The sequence below is a fragment of the Oncorhynchus masou genome, chromosome 27 (genome assembly GCF_036934945.1).
Source record: "Oncorhynchus masou masou isolate Uvic2021 chromosome 27, UVic_Omas_1.1, whole genome shotgun sequence".
In the NCBI taxonomy this organism is placed as follows: Eukaryota; Metazoa; Chordata; class Actinopteri; order Salmoniformes; family Salmonidae; genus Oncorhynchus; species Oncorhynchus masou.
The window spans coordinates 64,402,537-64,424,446 of NC_088238.1; the positions used below are offsets into that span (position 1 = coordinate 64,402,537).

Sequence of the window (21,910 nt, forward strand, 5' to 3'; positions counted from 1 at the left end):
AGACTGGTTCAGAGTGGTTCAGACTGGTTCAGAGTTAGGAACACCTGAGGACAACTCAGACTGCTTCAGACTGGTTCAGACTGGTTCAGATTGGTTCAGACTGGTTCAGATTGGTTCAGACGGATTCAGACTGGTTCAGAGGAGTTTGGACTGGTTCAGACTGGTTCAGAGTGGTTCAGAGTGGTTCAGACGGGTTAGACTGGTTCAGAGTTAGGAACATGGCTCCACTCCTTCATTTCTGCTGTATTGTCTCCTGATCTGCTGCTGGATACGAACGTAAAGATTCCTCAACTCACAGACTTGTTTCTGCACTTCATTTGATGCCAGGTTCCAGGGCTGGAAACAGGAGGACTGCTAACATCAGGAGTGTTGGGTACTCCGACTTGTTCTGCCTGTCGAAAGACGACCTCATGGAGGCCCTGTCGGAGTATCCTGATGCTAAAGCCATGTTGGAGGAGAAGGGACGGCAGATCCTAATGAAGGACAACCTGCTGGACCTGGAGGTACAACCCCTCTATAACCCCTCTATAACCCCTCTATAACCCCTCTATAACCCCTCTATAACACCTCTATAACCCCTCTATAACACCTCTATAACACCTCTATAACCCCTCTATAACACCTCTATAACACCTCTATAACCCCTCTATAACCCCTCTATAACACCTCTATAACCCCTCTATAACACCTCTATAACCCCTCTATAACCCCTCTATAACCCCTCTATAACACCTCTATATAACCCCTCTATAACCCCTCTATAACCCCTCTATAACACCTCTATATAACCCCTCTATATAACCCCTCTATAACACCTCTATAACCCCTCTATAACCCCTCTATAACACCTCTATAACCCCTCTATAACACCTCTATAACACCTCTATAATGCCTCTATATAACCCATCTACAACACTTCTATAACACCTCTATAACACCTCTATAACCCCTCTATATAACACCTCTATAACATCTCTATAACACCTCTATAACACCTCTATATAACACCTCTATATAACACCTCTATAACACCTCTATAACACCTCTATAACCCTTCTATATAACCCCTCTATAACACCTCTATAAACCTCTATAACACCTCTATAACACATCCATAAAACACATCTATAACGCAGCTATAACACCTCTATAACACATCTATAACACCTCTATAACACCTCTATAAACCTCTATAACACCTCTATAACACCTCTATAACACCTCTATAAACCTCTATATAACACCTCTATAACACCTCTATATAACACCTCTATAAACCTCTATAACACATCTATAACACCTCTATATAGCACCTCTATACACCTATATAACACCTCTATATAACGCCTCTATATAACACCTCTATATAACACCTCTATAAACCTCTATAAACCTCTATAACACCTCTATAACACCTCTATAACACCTCTATTAACCTCTATATAACACCTCTATAACACCTCTATATAACACCTCTATAAACCTCGATAACACATCTATAACACCTCTATATAGCACCTCTATACACCTATATAACACCTCTATATAGCACCTCTATACACCTATATAACACCTCTATATAACACCTCTATAACACCTCTATAAACCTCTATAACACCTCTATAAACCTCTATAACACCTCTATAAAACACATATATAACACAGCTATAACACGGCTATAACACGGCTATAACACAGCTATAACACAGCTATAACACACCTATAACACATCTATAACACAGCTATTACACAGCTATGAAACAGCTATAACCCAGCAACAACACATCTATAACACAGCTATGAAACAGCTTTAACACAGCTATAACACGGCTATATCACAGCTATAACACAGCTATAACACAGCTATGAAACAGCCATAACACGGCTATAACACAGCTTTAACACAGCTATAACACAGCTATAACACAGCTATAACACAGCTATAACACGGCTATAACACAGCTATAACACGGCTATAACACAGCTATGAAACAGCTATAACACGGCTATAACACAGCTTTAACACAGCTATAACACGGCTATAACACGGCTATAACACGGCTATAACACAGCTATAACACGGCTATAACACGGCTATAACACAGCTATAACACAGCTATAACACGGCTATAACACAGTAGTAAGGGTTAGTTAGGGTGAAGGACGTGATGCTTGGGCTGTAGGACAACCTGCTGAACCTGGAAGGCTGATTGAGTTACTTTTTGATTGATTGACTGACTGATCAGTTAGCCGACCGACCAACTGCCGGATGTATTGATCGATGATTAGGTGGCGAAGAAGGCCCGGACCCCAGGATATGGAGGAGTTTTGGTTATTAATTGATTATCTGATCGACTAACTGACCGACCAATTGATGAACTCATTAATCAAAGTATTGATGGTTCACTAGGTGGCGGCGCAGGGCCCGGACCCCAGGATATGGAGGAGTTTTGGTTATTAATTGATTATCTGATCGACTAACGTATTGATGGTTCACTAGGTGGCGGCGCAGGGCCCGGACCCCAAGGACATGGAGGAGAAGGTGGAGAGGATGACAGCAACGCTGGAGTCCCTCCAGACGCGATACGCCCGGCTCCTCGCCGAACACGAGGCGGGCCAGAGCAGACTGAAACGCAGAGTCACCCGACTAGAGAAGAAAGTGGTGGCTCCAGTCCAGGAGGTCGAGGAGCTAGGGGTGGAGATGGGTACCGTGGCAACCACAGAGTAGAAGAAATAGTCCCGCTGTTCTGTGTTCATTATGTTTTTGAGGAAGGTCTTACCTACCTACTATAGTTGACTGACTGGAAGTCGCTCTGGGTAAGAGTGTTCACTAAATTACCATCATGTAACGATGTCAGAGCAAGCAGAGCAGCGTGGTTGGAAAAGGAACACTAAACAACAACAGCACGTGTCAATGGCATCCAGGTGGTAGAGGAATTAGAGTGACAGGAAGAGCTGACTGACCTCTCAGTATCTTGAGTGGGTTGTTCCACAGGTGACCAGAAGAGCCATAGGGGGAAAAACAGCATAGTCTACTTGATATACAGGCTTTTCTGAATCGGTACAAAGAGAATGACAGATCAGAATAACTTTTTATTCTTGTTGTCTTGTTCTGTCCACCAAATATTCACCACCACTTGATGTATAACCACTAAAAGCTCCATGATGTATAACCTTCTAAAAGCCCCATGATGAATAACATTTTAAAAGCCCCATGATGTATAACCTCTAAAAGCCCCATGATGTATAACATTTTAAAAGCCCCATGATGTATAACCTCTAAAAGCCCCATGATGTATAACCTCTAAAAGCCCCATGATGTATAACCTTTTAAAAGCCCCATGATGTATAACCTCTAAAAGCCCATGATGTATAACCTTTTAAAAGCCCCATGATGTATAACCTTTTAAAAGCCCCATGATGTATAACCTCTAAAAGCCCCATGATGTATAACCTCTAAAAGCCCCATGATGTATAACTTCTAAAAGCCCCATGATGTATAACCTCTAAAAGCCCCATGATGAATAACCTTTTAAAAGCCCCATGATGTATAACCTTTTAAAAGCCCCATGATGAATAACCTTTAAAAGCCCCATGATGTATAACCTCTAAAAGCCCCATGATGTATAACCTCTAAAAGCCCCATGATGTATAACCTCTAAAAGCCCCATGATGTATAACCTCTAAAAGCCCCATGATGTATAACTTCTAAAAGCCCCATGATGAATAACCTTTAAAAGCCCCATGATAAATAACATTTTAAAAGCCCCATGATGTATAACCTCTAAAAGCCCCATGATAAATAACCTTTAAAAGCCCCATGATAAATAACCTTTAAAAGCCCCATGATAAATAACATTTTAAAAGCCCCATGATGTATAACCTCTAAAAGCCCCATGATAAATAACATTTTAAAAGCCCCATGATGTATAACTTCTAAAAGCCCCATGATGTATAACCTTTAAAAGCCCCATGATGAATAACCTTTTAAAAGCCCCATGATGAATAACCTTTAAAAGCCCCATGATGTATAACTTCTAAAAGCCCCATGATGTATAACCTTTAAAAGCCCCATGATGTATAACCTTTTAAAAGCCCCATTATGAATAACCTTTAAAAGCCCCATGATGTATAACCTCTAAAAGCCCCATGATGAATAACCTTTAAAAGCCCCATGATGTATAACCTCTAAAAGCCCCATTATGAATAACCTTTAAAAGCCCCATGATGTATAACCTCTAAAAGCCCCATGATGTATAACCTTTAAAAGCCCCATGATGTATAACCTCTAAAAGCCCCATGATGTATAACCTTTAAAAGCCCCATGATGTATAACCTCTAAAAGCCCCATGATGAATAACATTTTAAAAGCCCCATGATGTATAACCTTTTAAAAGCCCCATGATGTATAACCTCTAAAAGCCCCATGATGTATAACCTCTAAAAGCCCCATGATGTATAACCACTAAAAGCCCCATGATGTATAACTTCTAAAAGCCCCATGATGAATAATCTTTAAAAGCCCCATGATAAATAACATTTTAAAAGCCCCATGATGTATAACCTCTAAAAGCCCCATGATGAATAACCTTTAAAAGCCCCATGATGTATAACTTCTAAAAGCCCCATGATGAATAACCTTTAAAAGCCCCATGATAAATAACATTTTAAAAGCCCCATGATGTATAACCTTTAAAAGCCCCATGATGTATAACCTCTAAAAGCCCCATGATGTATAACCTCTAAAAACCCCATGATGTATAACCTCTAAAAGCCCCATGATGAATAACCTCTAAAAGCCCCATGATGTATAACCTCTAAAAGCCCCATGATGTATAACCTCTAAAAGCCCCATGATGTATAACCTTTAAAAAGCCCCCAAATAAGCTATTGTTATTATTTGTTGTTTAGAAAGTGATTTATTTTCGATTATTATCTAATATATTCTCACTATTAAAGTGTCCAATGTCTGTAGGTGATATTGATATGTGATATTTGATTTAATATTATTAATAATAATACAGACTTTATTAAGCTGCACAGTAGAATTTAAATCATTTACAAACGATCCACAACATACAGTCGGCCTACAAACATTTTGTAAATTACAAACAATAAATTATTACAGTATTTGAAGTGTCAAAATACTTATTGAATATGTTTAATCAATCAATCATTGAACGGATCAATGGATAGGTGAATTGGTGGTTTGGGTGGATCAATATGTTGGAAATAAAAGCTAGTTATTGTAAAGTATTGTTACCGTAGTGATGAGCGATGGTATAGTATAAAGTATAAAGTTGAAGCACTGCAATAAACACAATAAAGACATTTTATAAGGAAGCACTGTCTCATTGTCATTTATATACATGTCCACAGAAGAGAACAGAATATAAGATTGGACAGTTTATTTCTCAGGCTGCGTTTAGACAGGCAGCCTAATACACAATGAAAGACCCACTTCCTGGTGCAAGGCATGTACTGTTTTTGAATGGGCTTCTGCAAATCATCACATTCATGAAAACGTGGTTATTTAAGATACTGTGCATTAGGAAAGTATTCAGACCCCTTGTCCTTTTTCCACATTTTGTTACGTTACAGCCGTTATTCTAAAAATTGAAATTCTGATCGAAAGGAAGAGATGTTTCTAAATAAACAACTTTTTATTATCAGATTCTGCAAATCTGCAGCGGTGAACAGTCACTCAACAGTGCAGAGTTTACGAGCCCAACGAACAGAGTTGGTTCTCAGCTTTTAGAACCTTTTTTCTAGATGCCAGTTCAGCATGTGTGTGAGAGCATGATGGGAACAGTACTCCCTTTCTGCTGATAGAATTTTCACTGCTGCTCAAGCTAGCCTCTGTTCTCTTCATATAGCCACACAGCTGTGCCCTTGAAAGATAACAACAGAAGACGATGGACCAACAATAGGTCTCTTTGTCTTTGGCTAAGTTGAACAGTGGCAGAGTGGGAAACCACCAGCTTCTTCTTACAACACCTTGAAACAGTTTAGTTTCTTCTTCTTCTTCTTTGTTACTTCATAGTTTTGATGTCTTCAATATTATTCTACAATGTAGAAAATACTAACAATAAAGAAAAACCCTGGAATTAGTAAATATAATTTGTCACATACGCCGAATACAACAGGTGTAAATGTTTACTTACAAGCCCTTAAACCAACCATGCAGTTTTAAGAAAATACAAAAAAAGTAAGAAAAACAAATAATTAAAGAGCAGCAGAAAATAACAATAGCGGGGCTGTATACAGGGGCTACCGGTACAGAGTCAATGTGTCAATGTGCGGGGGCACCGGTGTCGAGGTAATTGAGGTTTTTATGTGCATGCAGGTAGGCTCCCAGAGCGCTAAGAACCTTGGCGTGATCCTGGACAACACCCTGTCGTTCTCAACTAACATCATGGCGGTGGCCCGTTCCTGTAGGTTCATGCTCTACAACATCCGCAGAGTACGACCCTGCCTCACACAGGAAGCGGCGCAGGTCCTAATCCAGGCACTTGTCATCTCCCGTCTGGATTACTGCAACTCGCTGTTGGCTGGGCTCCCTGCCTGTGCCATTAAACCCCTACAACTCATCCAGAACGCCGCAGCCCGTCTGGTGTTCAACCTTCCCAAGTTCTCTCACGTCACCCTGCTCCTCCGCTCTCTCCACTGGCTTCCAGTTGAAGCTCGCATCCGCTACAAGACCATGGTGCTTGCCTACGGAGCTGTGAGGGGAACGGCACCGCAGTACCTCCAGGCTCTGATCAGGCCCTACACCCAAACAAGGGCACTGCGTTCATCCACCTCTGGCCTGCTCGCCTCCCTACCACTGAGGAAGTACAGTTCCCGCTCAGCCCAGTCAAAACTGTTCGCTGCTCTGGCCCCCCAATGGTGGAACAAACTCCCTCACGACGCCAGGACAGCGGAGTCAATCACCACCTTCCGGAGACACCTGAAACCCCACCTCTTCAAGGAATACCTAGGATAGGATAAAGCAATCCTTCTCCCCCCCCTTAAATGATTTAGATGCACTATTGTAAAGTGGCTGTTCCACTGATGTCAGAAGGTGAATTCACCAATTTGTAAGTCGCTCTGGATAAGAGCGTCTGCTAAATGACTTAAATGTAAATGTAATGGTTATTTAATTGGCTAAGCATAGATAACAACAGGGAGTAGCAGCAGCGTATGGGAGGGTGGGGGGCAATGTAAATAGTCTGAGGTAGTCATTTGATTAGATGTTCAGTTGTCTTATGGCTTGGGAGTAGAATCTGTTTAGAAGCCTCTTGGACCTAGACTTGGCGCTCCGGTACCGCTTGCTGTGCGGTAGCAGAGAGAACAGTCTATGACTAGGGTGGCTGGCTAGGTATGTCCAAACTTTTGACTGGTACTTTATATCATTGAGTTAATAAAGCTGCATGGTCTCTTTCTTGCTTTCTGGACTGCTACAAAACGCAGGTGTTTCAGCCTCAGTGTTTTCTGTGGTGGTGGGGCAGCCAGGGAAAATACGGAGGGTTGGTAATGTTCTCTAGTTGCTCTGTACTGGGTACTGTGGCTTGCAAAAGTATTCACGCCATTGGCATTTTTCCTATTTTGTTGCCTTACAACCTGGAATTAAAATCGAATTTTGGGGGGTTCGTATAATTTGATTTATGCAACATGCCTACCACTTTGAAGATTCAAAATATTTTTTATTGTGAAACAAACAGAAAACTTAAGCGTGCATAACTATTCCCCCCCCCAAAGTCAATATTGTGTCACCTTTTACAGCAATTACAGCTACAAGTCTCTTGGGGTATGTCACTATAAGCTTGGCACATCTAGCCACTGGGATTTTTTTTGCCCATTCTTCAAAGAAAGAAAAACTGCTCCAGCTCCTTCTAGTTGGATGGGTTCGCTGGTGTACAGCAATCTTTAAGACATAACGCAGATTTTCAATTGGAAGAAGGTTTGGGCCATTCCAAGATGTTTCCCCTTAAACCATTCCAGTGTTGCTTTAGCAGTATGCTTAAGGTCATTGTCCTATCAACAAGGCAGGTCCTACAGGCCCTAGTTTCTACCTTCTTAACAACACTATCAACAAGGCAGGTCCTACAGGCCCTAGTTTCTACCTTCTTAACAGCACTGTCAACAAGGCAGGTCCTACAGGCCCTAGTTTCTACCTTCTTAACAACACTATCAACAAGGCAGGTCCTACAGGCCCTAGTTTCTACCTTCTTAACAGCACTGTCAACAAGGCAGGTCCTACAGGCCCTAGTTTCTACCTTCTTAACAGCACTGTCAACAAGGCAGGTCCTACAGGCCCTAGTTTCTACCTTCTTAACAGCACTGTCAACAAGGCAGGTCCTACAGGCCCTAGTTTCTACCTTCTTAACAGCACTGTCAACAAGGCAGGTCCTACAGGCCCTAGTTTCTACCTTCTTAACAACACTGTCAACAAGGCAGGTCCTACAGGCCCTAGTTTCTACCTTCTTAACAACACTATCAACAAGGCAGGTCCTACAGGCCCTAGTTTCTACCTTCTTAACAGCACTGTCAACAAGGCAGGTCCTACAGGCCCTAGTTTCTACCTTCTTAACAGCACTGTCAACAAGGCAGGTCCTACAGGCCCTAGTTTCTACCTTCTTAACAGCACTGTCAACAAGGCAGGTCCTACAGGCCCTAGTTTCTACCTTCTTAACAACACTGTCAACAAGGCAGGTCCTACAGGCCCTAGTTTCTACCTTCTTAACAACACTGTCAACAAGGCAGGTCCTACAGGCCCTAGTTTTGTCCCACCTTGACTACTGTTCAGTCGTGTGGTCAGGTGCCACAAAAAAGGACTTAGGAAAATTGCAGTTGTCTCAGAACAGGGCAGCACGGCTGGCCCTTAAACGTACACAGAGAGATCATTTTAATAACATTGATAATATGCATATCAATCTCTCCTGGCTCAAAGTGGAGCCTTCTTTTATTTATGAGAAGTATTGTCATGTTGAATGCACCAAGCTGTCTGTCTAAACTCCTGGCACACAGCTCAGACACCGATGCATACCCCACACGGCATGTCACCAGAGGTCTCCTCACAGTCCCCAAGTCCAGAACAGACTATGGGAGGCTCACAGCACTACATAGAGCCATGACTACATGGAACTCTATTCCACATCATGTAACTCATGCCAGCAGTAAAATTTGATTTAAAAAAAACAGATTAAAAAACACCTTATGGAACAGCGGGGACTGTGAAGCAACACACACACACATACACACACGATAACATACGCACTATGCATACACATGGATTTAGAAAAAGCAAGGGGCCTAGAAAGCTGCCCTGGGGAATTCCTGATTCAACCTGGATTGTATATACTGAGGAGTGGCTTCCGTCTGGCCACACTACCATAAAGGCCTGATTGGTGGTGTGCTACAGAGATGGTTGTCCTTCTGGAAGGTTCTCCCATCTCCACAGAGGAACTCTGGAGCTCTGTCAGAGTGACCATCGGGTTCTTGGTCACCTGCTTGACGAAGGCCCTTCTCCCCCGATTACTCAGTTTGGCCAGCTCTAGGAAGAGAATTCCATTTAAGAATGATGGAGGCCACTGTGTTTTTAGGGACCTTCAATGCTACAGAAATGTTTTGGTACTCTTCCCCAGATCTGTGCCTCGACACAATCCTGTCTCTGAGCTCTTCGGGCAATTCATTCGACCTCATGGCTTGGTTTTTGCTCTGACATTCACATTCAACAATGTGACCTTATATAGACAGGCGTTTGCCTTTCCAATCAATTGAATTTACCACAGGTCGACTCAAATCAAGTTGTAGAAACATCTCAAGGATCAACTTAAAACAGGCTGCACCTGAGCTCAAATTTGAGTCTAATCTCAAAGGGTCTGAATACTTATGTAAATAAGGTTTTTCTGTTTATTTTTTATACATATGCCCAAAATTTCAAAAAACCTGTTTTCACTTTGTCAATATGGGGCATTGTGTGTAGATTGATGCGGATTGTTATGTATTTAACCGATGTGGCTGTTGATTAAGGCAGCCCCCCGCACCTCTCTGATTCAGAGGGGAAGCCACATTTCAGTTGAAGGAATTTGGTTGTTCAACTGACTAGTTATCCTCTTCCCCTTCCCCATTTTAGAACGAGGCTGTAAAGTAACAAAATGTGGAAAAGGTCAAGGGGTCTGAATTCACTCTATATCGTTTCCATTTATTTTACTCTTTTTTTTTAAACAGGTGCATTAAATATTTTGAAAGCTGAAAAAGTTCAAGTTTATTTTAGTCTCTGGATGTGAAATGAAAAGAAATCTAAATTAACATTTTATCTTAAAAATCTAACCCTGAGACGCAAAAATGTTCGTATTTGCAAAATCAACCACTTATCAAGCGTCAGTGAGGCTGTTTTTAAGTCTCATGTTGTAAATTTCAGCTTGCTTGGGTATACGGTTTGCCACAGTTGAAATTATGTTTTACCCTAGTTGGTAATTATGTTATTTTGCATCCTGTGGTGTATACAAGAATGTCCCAGGGGCTCATCTATCCGAACCACCTCTTTGGTACAGCCTCTCCCATCGGTCATTTGGCAACCCGCTACGAGAATGTTGGGTTACGGGTGTAACCTTGGTTCTCTGAGTAGAGCAACAGGTTGCTAACCGTACGTGCCTTTCCTCCGTGGGGTTCTAGTAGGCTGGACAATAGAATGTTTGGAAGGCAAGTTGGTGCCACGGTGCTCAACAGAACTAATAGGAGCGTGCAGGGTGAAAAATTCCTTAAAACAAGGCCTGTTTTTCCGTGATTACTTCAAAACGACGGCAAGCAGCTGGAAAAATATGGTCATATTATGAAACTGGTCTCCACAGTGGATGCAATTAACTAGTTTTATCAGAAAAAAAGCGTTGTTAAAAATGTCATGGGTCCAGCCTAGTTCTAGTGGAGTCATAGACAGTAAACATATTCAGCATCTCAATCACATCGCATGAGGAAGGAGGAAGTGTTTCCATAGATCGTTTATCTACCCGTTACACTACTCAGAGAACCAAGGTTATATCCGTGTAGTGGACTTCTTGCACAGCGTTGGTTTGACACGTTGCAAAGTCCCATTTACTTCGTTATACTTTTGGACTTGTAGTTTTTGACACACCGGCTCACCAGTAAGTGAAGCGACAACGACTACTGTTAATCACTACAATTCCCAGCCTGCACCACAGTGGTTGGAGTTTGCTCAGTGAGTGGTCCTGTGTAGGCGAGCGGCGTGTCAGTGAACGGTCTGGTATGTCTGCATGAATCAATGAAACAAACAATATTACAGAATTCAGAGTTTGTTAATTCCTCAAATCTCATTACTGTAATGCATGGGTGTTACGAATATTGCAGTTGTGTATTTGTTGTGATAGCTAGAGTCGCTATCACTTTCCTGAATGACAAAGCGAGCTTGCCGTCAGTTAGCCGGCTAGCTATTAGCTGTCACCAACAACATGAACTTGCAGTGGGATATAATATTTCCTTCAACTATTGGTGAACTCGCTAGATCAGCGATAACTCCTTTAAAACAGCCAGCTGTAGCTTTTCTCATTAGTAAACTGTCGGCGAGTTTGTTAGCTAGCCCTCTGTAGAAACATAGCTAGCCCTGTGGATTATTGGTGGTATATGATGCTAGCTTTCATCAGCTAGCTAACTTATTCAGACGCGCAATCTGCTTTCTGGATATATCTGATATCTGGGGGCTATCAACTTGTTAAGCTTAGTAGCTGTCTGCATGTTCGGCTGGTTCATGGAAGTGCTCCTCTCTCGCAGTCAGGCGTATATGAGGACCTGTATAAAAATAGCGCACTACATAGGGAATATGTTGCCATTTGGGACGGCGTCAGTCTCCATAGGTTTGTCTGGCAGAGGTTGTCGAGAAGGAGTCAGTCTGCTGACGTTACGCTTCTAGTCGTAACAGCACCTACTGTATGGAACTATTGCGTCCCAAATGACCCCTTTTTACAAGGAGCACCTGTGAGCCTAAGTTTAAAAGTTTATTTTTTTATTTTTATGAAATTTTGGAGCACTAGAGATATTTGAGATATTAAAGCTGTCAGCCCAACGCCCCAGCTGTCAAGAGATCCTATTTATGGGGTCCCTAGGTGTTGGGTTAAGGTCCATACGAACCAACAGTCTTTGGTAAAACAGAAACACCCACTGATCATATAGTTATCACCATGTGTTCTTTATTGTGATGTGGCAGGTCATCGCCATGGATCCGGCCTGGCGTCAGCGGGGTCGTGGCCGTGGTCAGCCACAGGGTCAAGCGTCACGACCTCAGAGAGAGAGGGCAGCAGCCCCGGCAGCAGAATCCCCTAAGACTCCTAGTGGTGTGTGGGCTGGAGATGGGAGGGGGAGAGGAGGAGATGGGAGAGGGAGAGGAGGAGATGGGAGAGGGAAGAACACTACAGCTCTCACACAGCTACAGTCTGTTAACAGAGGAAAGAACATGGCAGCACCTTCACAACACAGTGAGTGAGAGACATTGCTTTGGCAATGTTAACACATGTTTCCCATGCCAATAAAGCCCTTGAATTGAATTGAATTGAGAGAGAGAGAGAGTCTCTGTCTGTCAGTGTGCTTGCTGACTGACTGATTGATCGACTGACTGATTGATCGACTGACTGATTGATTATCTGGATTGATTACTTGTATTTATTTATTGACAGCCGCGTCGAGCCAATCCAAGTTTGAGGAGATCAGGAAGTCCAACCAGGCTGCTGCTCAGCGATTGGTTCAGAGCCAGTACAGCTCCTCCTCAGACGATGATGTCGATGATATAGTTGATGATGGTGGGAAGGTCGAGGGGAAGGATGGTAAACGAGGGAAGATTCTGGCCTCGACGCTCACCACCTACACGGACCAGACTGGTGAGACACATACTGATGTGTGGCTCGTGCTTGAGTCTGATCCCTGTTGATCACACAGTCCCAGTCCGCCTGTTAAACCATTAGATCATTGTCTTTCTGGAACTTTCTGGATAGTTATGTCTGGGCATAAATTACACAATGTAGATGGGACAATATTTTAGGTGTCTCATTAAATGCTTTCAATATCCATATATGGATTTCTACAATTTACAGTCAGAGGTTTTTGAGTCATTGACATTTGGAGCTGTTGACATTTTCACATATTGTCCCGTAATTTACCGACGGTCCCTAACTAGCCCCATAGGGATAGGGTGTGTCTAACCAAACTGAACATGGTCGTTAGAATTTGGTCACTTGCAGTTGCGCTCCGAATGGACTACTATTATAATGTGGGCAGAATTTAAACCTATGTATATCTGTTAAGTACCCTTCGTTTTGTTACGTCCCCTTCGTTCTGTTAAGTACCCTTCGTTTTGTTACGTACCCTTCGTCCTGTTACGTCCCCTTCGTTCTGTTACGTACCCTTCGTTCTGTTACGTACCCTTCGTTCTGTTACGTACCCTTCGTTCTGTTACGTACCCTTGGTTCTGTTACGTTCCCTTGGTTCTGTTACGTTCCCTTGGTTCTGTTACGTACCCTTGGTTCTGTTACGTCCCCTTGGTTCTGTTACGTCCCCTTGGTTCTGTTACGTCCCCTTGGTTCTGTTAAGTACCCTTGGTTCTGTTAAGTACCCTTGGTTCTGTTAAGTACCCTTGGTTCTGTTAAGTGCCCTTCTTTGTTCTGTTACGTGCCCTTCTTTGTTCTGTTACGTGCCCTTCTTTGTTCTGTTACGTGCCCTTCTTTGTTCTGTTAAGTGCCCTTCTTCGTTCTGTTAAGTGCCCTTCTTCGTTCTGTTAAGTGCCCTTCTTCGTTCTGTTAAGTGCCCTTCTTCGTTCTGTTAAGTGCCCTTCTTCGTTCTGTTAAGTGCCCTTCTTCGTTCTGTTAAGTGCCCTTCTTCGTTCTGTTAAGTGCCCTTCTTCGTTCTGTTAAGTGCCCTTCTTCGTTCTGTTAAGTGCCCTTCTTCGTTCTGTTAAGTGCCCTTCTTCGTTCTGTTAAGTGCCCTTCTTCGTTCTGTTAAGTGCCCTTCTTCGTTCTGTTAAGTGCCCTTCTTCGTTCTGTTAAGTGCCCTTCTTCGTTCTGTTAAGTGCCCTTCTTCGTTCTGTTAAGTGCCCTTCTTCGTTCTGTTAAGTGCCCTTCTTCGTTCTGTTAAGTGCCCTTCTTCGTTCTGTTAAGTGCCCTTCTTCGTTCTGTTAAGTGCCCTTCTTCGTTCTGTTAAGTGCCCTTCTTCGTTCTGTTAAGTGCCCTTCTTCGTTCTGTTAAGTGCCCTTCTTCGTTCTGTTAAGTGCCCTTCTTCGTTCTGTTAAGTGCCCTTCTTCGTTCTGTTAAGTGCCCTTCTTCGTTCTGTTAAGTGCCCTTCTTCGTTCTGTTAAGTGCCCTTCTTCGTTCTGTTAAGTGCCCTTCTTCGTTCTGTTAAGTGCCCTTCTTCGTTCTGTTACGTCCCCTTGGTTCTGTTACGTCCCCTTGGTTCTGTTACGTCCCCTTGGTTCTGTTACGTCCCCTTGGTTCTGTTACGTCCCCTTGGTTCTGTTACGTCCCCTTGGTTCTGTTACGTCCCCTTGGTTCTGTTACGTCCCCTTGGTTCTGTTAAGTGCCCTTGGTTCTGTTAAGTGCCCTTGGTTCTGTTAAGTGCCCTTGGTTCTGTTAAGTGCCCTTCTTCGTTCTGTTAAGTGCCCTTCTTCGTTCTGTTAAGTGCCCTTCTTCGTTCTGTTAAGTGCCCTTCTTCGTTCTGTTAAGTGCCCTTCTTCGTTCTGTTAAGTGCCCTTCTTCGTTCTGTTAAGTGCCCTTCTTCGTTCTGTTAAGTGCCCTTCTTCGTTCTGTTAAGTGCCCTTCTTCGTTCTGTTAAGTGCCCTTCTTCGTTCTGTTAAGTGCCCTTCTTCGTTCTGTTAAGTGCCCTTCTTCGTTCTGTTAAGTGCCCTTCTTCGTTCTGTTAAGTGCCCTTCTTCGTTCTGTTAAGTGCCCTTCTTCGTTCTGTTAAGTGCCCTTCTTCGTTCTGTTAAGTGCCCTTCTTCGTTCTGTTAAGTGCCCTTCTTCGTTCTGTTAAGTGCCCTTCTTCGTTCTGTTAAGTGCCCTTCTTCGTTCTGTTAAGTGCCCTTCTTCGTTCTGTTACGTCCCCTTGGTTCTGTTACGTCCCCTTGGTTCTGTTAAGTGCCCTTGGTTCTGTTAAGTGCCCTTCTTCGTTCTGTTAAGTGCCCTTCTTCGTTCTGTTAAGTGCCCTTCTTCGTTCTGTTAAGTGCCCTTCTTCGTTCTGTTAAGTGCCCTTCTTCGTTCTGTTAAGTGCCCTTCTTCGTTCTGTTAAGTGCCCTTCTTCGTTCTGTTAAGTGCCCTTCTTCGTTCTGTTAAGTGCCCTTCTTCGTTCTGTTAAGTGCCCTTCTTCGTTCTGTTAAGTGCCCTTCTTCGTTCTGTTAAGTGCCCTTCTTCGTTCTGTTAAGTGCCCTTCTTCGTTCTGTTAAGTGCCCTTCTTCGTTCTGTTAAGTGCCCTTCTTCGTTCTGTTAAGTGCCCTTCTTCGTTCTGTTAAGTGCCCTTCTTCGTTCTGTTAAGTGCCCTTCTTCGTTCTGTTAAGTGCCCTTCTTCGTTCTGTTACGTCCCCTTGGTTCTGTTACGTCCCCTTGGTTCTGTTACGTCCCCTTGGTTCTGTTACGTCCCCTTGGTTCTGTTACGTCCCCTTGGTTCTGTTACGTCCCCTTGGTTCTGTTACGTCCCCTTGGTTCTGTTACGTCCCCTTGGTTCTGTTAAGTGCCCTTGGTTCTGTTAAGTGCCCTTCTTCGTTCTGTTAAGTGCCCTTCTTCGTTCTGTTAAGTGCCCTTCTTCGTTCTGTTAAGTGCCCTTCTTCGTTCTGTTAAGTGCCCTTCTTCGTTCTGTTAAGTGCCCTTCTTCGTTCTGTTAAGTGCCCTTCTTCGTTCTGTTAAGTGCCCTTCTTCGTTCTGTTAAGTGCCCTTCTTCGTTCTGTTAAGTGCCCTTCTTCGTTCTGTTAAGTGCCCTTCTTCGTTCTGTTAAGTGCCCTTCTTCGTTCTGTTAAGTGCCCTTCTTCGTTCTGTTAAGTGCCCTTCTTCGTTCTGTTAAGTGCCCTTCTTCGTTCTGTTAAGTGCCCTTCTTCGTTCTGTTAAGTGCCCTTCTTCGTTCTGTTAAGTGCCCTTCTTCGTTCTGTTAAGTGCCCTTCGTCGTTCTGTTAAGTGCCCTTCGTCGTTCTGTTACGTCCCCTTCGTCGTTCTGTTACGTCCCCGTCGTTCTGTTAAGACTGAAATGACCACCGAAATTATCCTAGTTACACTTTGTAGTAAATGTTGACACTAATAAATGTTTGACTCATATCGATGACACACAGACCGCTTTCAAAAGGAGAAGTTGCTTTTTAAGGTCAGTCAGTCTTTCTGAAAGGCTCTCTGTCTTACAGTAGTAAATCACATACCAGCCATCAGGCTAATGATGTTAGACTGACACAAACACCAGACCCCCTACTATCTTAGTCGCCATCAGACCCCCTACTGTCTTAGTCGCCATCAGACCCCCTACTATCTTAGTCGCCATCAGACCCCCTACTATCTTAGTCGCCACCAGACCCCCTACTATCTTAGTCGCCATCAGACCCCCTACTATCTTAGTCGCCATCAGACCCCCTACTGTCTTAGTCGCCATCAGACCCCCTACTGTCTTAGTCGCCATCAGACCCCCTACTGTCTTAGTCGCCACCAGACCCCCTACTATCTTAGTCGCCATCAGACCCCCTACTGTCTTAGTCGCCACCAGACCCCCTACTGTCTTAGTCGCCATCAGACCCCCTACTGTCTTAGTCGCCATCAGACCCCCTACTGTCTTAGTCGCCACCAGACCCCCTACTATCTTAGTCGCCACCAGACCCCCTACTATCTTAGTCGCCATCAGACCCCCTACTATCTTTGTCGCCATCAGACCCCCTACTATCTTAGTCGCCATCAGACCCCCTACTGTCTTAGTCGCCATCAGACCCCCTACTATCTTAGTCGCCATCAGACCCCCTACTATCTTAGTCGCCACCAGACCCCCTACTATCTTAGTCGCCATCAGACCCCCTACTATCTTAGTCGCCATCAGACCCCCTACTATCTTAGTCGCCATCAGACCCCCTACTGTCTTAGTCGCCATCAGACCCCCTACTGTCTTAGTCGCCATCAGACCCCCTACTGTCTTAGTCGCCACCAGACCCCCTACTGTCTTAGTCGCCATCAGACCCCCTACTGTCTTTGTCGCCATCAGACCCCCTACTGTCTTAGTCGCCATCAGACCCCCTACTGTCTTAGTCGCCATCAGACCCCCTACTGTCTTAGTCGCCATCAGACCTCCTACTATCTTAGTCGCCACCAGACCCCCTACTATCTTAGTCGCCATCAGACCCCCTACTGTCTTAGTCGCCATCAGACCCCCTACTGTCTTTGTCGCCATCAGACCCCCTACTGTCTTAGTCGCCATCAGACCCCCTACTGTCTTAGTCGCCATCAGACCCCCTACTGTCTTAGTCGCCATCAGACCCCCTACTATCTTAGTTGCCATCAGACCCCCTACTATCTTAGTCGCCATCAGACCTCCTACTATCTTAGTCGCCATCAGACCCCCTACTGTCTTAGTCGCCATCAGACCCCCTACTATCTTAGTCGCCATCAGACCCCCTAATATCTTAGTCGCCACCAGACCCCCTACTGTCTTAGTCGCCACCAGACCCCCTACTGTCTTAGTCGCCATCAGACCCCCTACTGTCTTAGTCGCCATCAGACCCCCTACTGTCTTAGTCGCCATCAGACCCCCTACTGTCTTAGTCGCCACCAGACCCCCTACTGTCTTAGTCGCCACCAGACCCCCTACTGTCTTAGTCGCCACCAGACCCCCTACTATCTTAGTCGCCACCAGACCCCCTACTATCTTAGTTGCCATCAGACCCCCTACTGTCTTAGTCGCCATCAGACCCCCTACTGTCTTAGTCGCCATCAGACCCCCTACTGTCTTAGTCGCCATCAGACCCCCTACTGTCTTAGTCGCCACCAGACCCCCTAATATCTCCCCTCTCTCTCCAGGTGGAGATGTGACAGACCTAGAGAGAACTCGTCAGTACCTGAGTGATGCGTTCCAGTCCGGTGCCATCACCTGCCTTATCTGTATCGCCTCCGTCAAGAGAACCCAGGCTGTGAGTAGCACACCTACAGACCGACAGACAGACACAGACCGACAGACAGACACAGACCGACAGGCAGACCCACAGACCGACAGACAGACACAGACCGACAGACAGACACAGACCGACAGACAGACACAGACCGACAGGCAGACACAGACCGACAGACAGACACAGACCGACAGACAGACACAGACCGACAGACAGACACAGACCGACAGACAGACACAGACCGACAGGCAGACACAGACCGACAGACAGACACAGACCGACAGGCAGACACAGACCGACAGGCAGACACAGACCGACAGGCAGACACAGACCGACAGACAGACACAGACCGACAGGCAGACACAGACCGACAGGCAGACACAGACCGACAGGCAGACACAGACCGACAGACCGACAGACAGACACAGACCGACAGGCAGACACAGACCGACAGACAGACACAGACCGACAGGCAGACACAGACCGACAGACCGACAGACAGACACAGACCGACAGACAGACACAGACCGACAGGCAGACACAGACCGACAGGCAGACACAGACCGACAGACAGACACAGACCGACAGGCAGACCCACAGACATGGAAACAGTCTACACATCCAGACGTGGAAACAGTCTATACATCTAGACATGGAAACAGTCTATACATCCAGACATGGAAACAGTCTATACATCTAGACATGGAAACAGTCTATACATCTAGACATGGAAACAGTCTATACATCTAGACATGGAAACAGTCTACACATCCAGACATGGAAACAGTCTATACATCTAGACATGGAAACAGTCTACACATCCAGACATGGAAACAGTCTATACATCCAGACATGGAAACAGCCTACACATCTAGACATGGAAACAGTCTATACATCTAGACATGGAAACAGTCTATACATCTAGACATGGAAACAGTCTACACATCCAGACATGGAAACAGTCTATACATCCAGACATGGAAACAGTCTATACATCTAGACATGCAGTACAATAGTTAGTACACTCCACTCGATTTTACTTAACCAGTGCCCCTGGACCTCTGGAATTAAAACAGCCCCAAAACATCACTGACCCCCCTCCATATTTCCCCGTGGGTATGAGGTGCCCCTGGACCTCTGGAATTAAAACAGCCCCAAAACATCACTGACCCCACCTCCATATTTCACCGTGGGTATGAGGGGCCCCTGGACCTCTGGAATTAAAACAGCCCCAAAACATCACTGACCCCCCCTCCATATTTCACCGTGGGTATGAGATGCCCCTGGACCTCTGGAATTAAAACAGCCCCAAAACATCACTGACCCCCTCCATATTTCACCGTGGGTATGAGGGGCCCCTGGACCTCTGGAATTAAAACAGCCCCAAAACATCACTGACCCCCCTCCATATTTCACCGTGGGTATGAGATGCCCCTGGACCTCTGGAATTAAAACAGCCCCAAAACATCACTGACCCCCTCCATATTTCACCGTGGGTATGAGGGGCCCCTGGACCTCTGGAATTAAAACAGCCCCAAAACATCACTGACCCCCCTCCATATTTCCCCGTGGGTATGAGGTGCCCCTGGACCTCTGGAATTAAAACAGCCCCAAAACATCACTGACCCCCTCCATATTTCACCATGGGTATGAGGGGCCCCTGGACCTCTGGAATTAAAACAGCCCCAAAACATCACTGACCCCCCTCCATATTTCCCCGTGGGTATGAGGTGCCCCTGGACCTCTGGAATTAAAACAGCCCCAAAACATCACTGACCCCCTCCATATTTCACCATGGGTATGAGGGGCCCCTGGACCTCTGGAATTAAAACAGCCCCAAAACATCACTGACCCCCCTCCATATTTCCCCGTGGGTATGAGGTGCCTCTCCTGTTTCTACACCAAACATGCCGATTCTGTATCTGACCAAAACGTTACATTTTGGTCTCATCTGACCAGAGCACCTTCCTCCAGTCATAATTTAAATGACGTTTGGTAAACTCCAAGCGCGTCTGTGTCTTGTGGTCAGAAAGGGCTTTCTTCTGGCAACCCTTCCAAAGAGCCTGTGGAGGTGGTGTCTGATGGGGCTTTCTTCTGGCAACCCTTCCAAAGAGCCTGTGGAGGTGGTGTCTGATGGGGCTTTCTTCTGGCAACCCTTCCAAAGAGCCTGTGGAGGTGGTGTCTGATGGGGCTTTCTTCTGGCAACCCTTCCAAAGAGCCTGTGGAGGTGGAGTCTGATGGGGCTTTCTTCTGACAACCCTTCCAAAGAGCTTGTGGAGGTGGAGTCTGATGGGGCTTTCCTGAAACCTGGTGACCCCAAGATGCCACCAACGCCTGCAATCCTTTCAGTGATTCTTGGGGATTTCTTCTCTCACCATCCTCCTCCCTATCCTAGGGGGGGGGGGGGGAATGTTCGAAAAATTACCCTGGCAATGCTCAGTGGTATATTCAACCGTTTGTGGATCTTCTTGTAACCATTACCAGGTTTATGAAGGTCTACGACCATCTCTCTTTTCAGCTGCCTGTTCTTTTCTTCATGGTGTTGGATGACAAAGGGATGTTGCATGTGTGTGACCTCATTTTATACCCTGGCGAAAAGGGAAGTGATGTAATGGCTCAATATAGTTCCTGAACACTCAATATATATAAATAATAGATGACCTTAAATACGTGGAATTTATGAGTGTACTCCCTCTATCTACCCCCCCTCCTCCTCTTCCTTCCCCTCTATCTACCCCCCCTCCTCCTCTTCCTTCCCCTCTTCTCTCCCCCCTTCCCCCTCTTCCTTCCCCTCTTCTCTCCCCCTTCCTCCTCTTCCTTCCCCTCTTCTCTCCCCTCTTCCTTCCCCTCTTCTCCCTCCTCTTCCTTCCCCTCTTCTCTCCCCCCTTCCCCCTCTTCCTTCCCCTCTTCTCCCTCCTCTTCCTTCCCCTCTTCTCTCCCCCTTCACCTCTGATTCAGAGGGGTTGGGTTAAATTTCAGTTGAAAACATTCAGTTGTGTAACTGACAAGGTACAGTTGAAGTCGGAAGTTTACATACTCCTCAGCCAAATACATTTAAACTCAGTTTTTCACAATTCCTGACATTTAATCCTAATAAAAATTCTAATCCTAATTTAAATTGCTTAACTTGGGTCAAACGTTTTGGGTAGCCTTCCACAAGCTTCCCACAATAAGTTGGGTGAATTCTGGCCCATTCCTCCTGACAGAGCTGGTCTAACTGAGTCAGGTTTGTAGGCCTCCTTGCTCTCACACACTTTTTCAGTTCTGCCCACAAATGTACTATGGGAATTAGGTCAGAGCTTTGTGATGGCCACTCCAATACCTTGACATTGTTGTCTTTAAGCCATTTTTCCACAACTTTGTAAGTATGCTTGGGGTCATTGCCCATTTGGAAGACCCATTTGCAACCAAGCTTTAACTTCCTGACTGATGTCTTGAGATGTTACTTCAATATATCCACATTATTTTCTTGCCTCATGATGCCGTCTATTTTGTGAAGTGCACCAGTCCCTCCTGCAGCAAAGCACCCCTCAACATGATGCTGCCACCCCCGTGCTTCACGGTTGGGATGGTGTTCTTCGGATTGCAAGCCTCCCCCTTTTTCCTACAAACACAACGATGGTCATTTTGGCCAAACAGTTCTATTTTTGTTTTATCAGACCAGAGGACATTTCTAAAAATAGTATGATCTTTGTCCCCATGTGCAATTGCAAAACGTAGCCCGGCTTTTTTATGGTGGTTTTTGAGCAGTGGCTTCTTCCTTGCTGAGCGGCCTTTCAGGTTGTCGATATAGGACTCGTTTTACTGCGG

At 45.1% G+C, this 21,910-nt stretch overlaps 1 protein-coding gene across 1 annotated transcript in view; it reads left to right on the forward strand.

The window, feature by feature from the left end:
* cnga1b (cyclic nucleotide gated channel subunit alpha 1b) overlaps window positions 1-18,117 on the forward strand; it is a 40,178-nt gene extending 22,061 nt beyond the window's left edge. The window contains 5 exon segments of the mRNA XM_064940858.1: window positions 328-503; window positions 2,501-2,662; window positions 12,345-12,470; window positions 12,669-12,869; window positions 18,012-18,117. Of these exon segments, the coding sequence (XP_064796930.1) occupies window positions 328-503; window positions 2,501-2,662; window positions 12,345-12,470; window positions 12,669-12,782 (578 nt within the window). The 3' untranslated portion in view covers window positions 12,783-12,869; window positions 18,012-18,117.
* The last annotated feature ends 3,793 nt before the right edge of the window (window positions 18,118-21,910 follow it).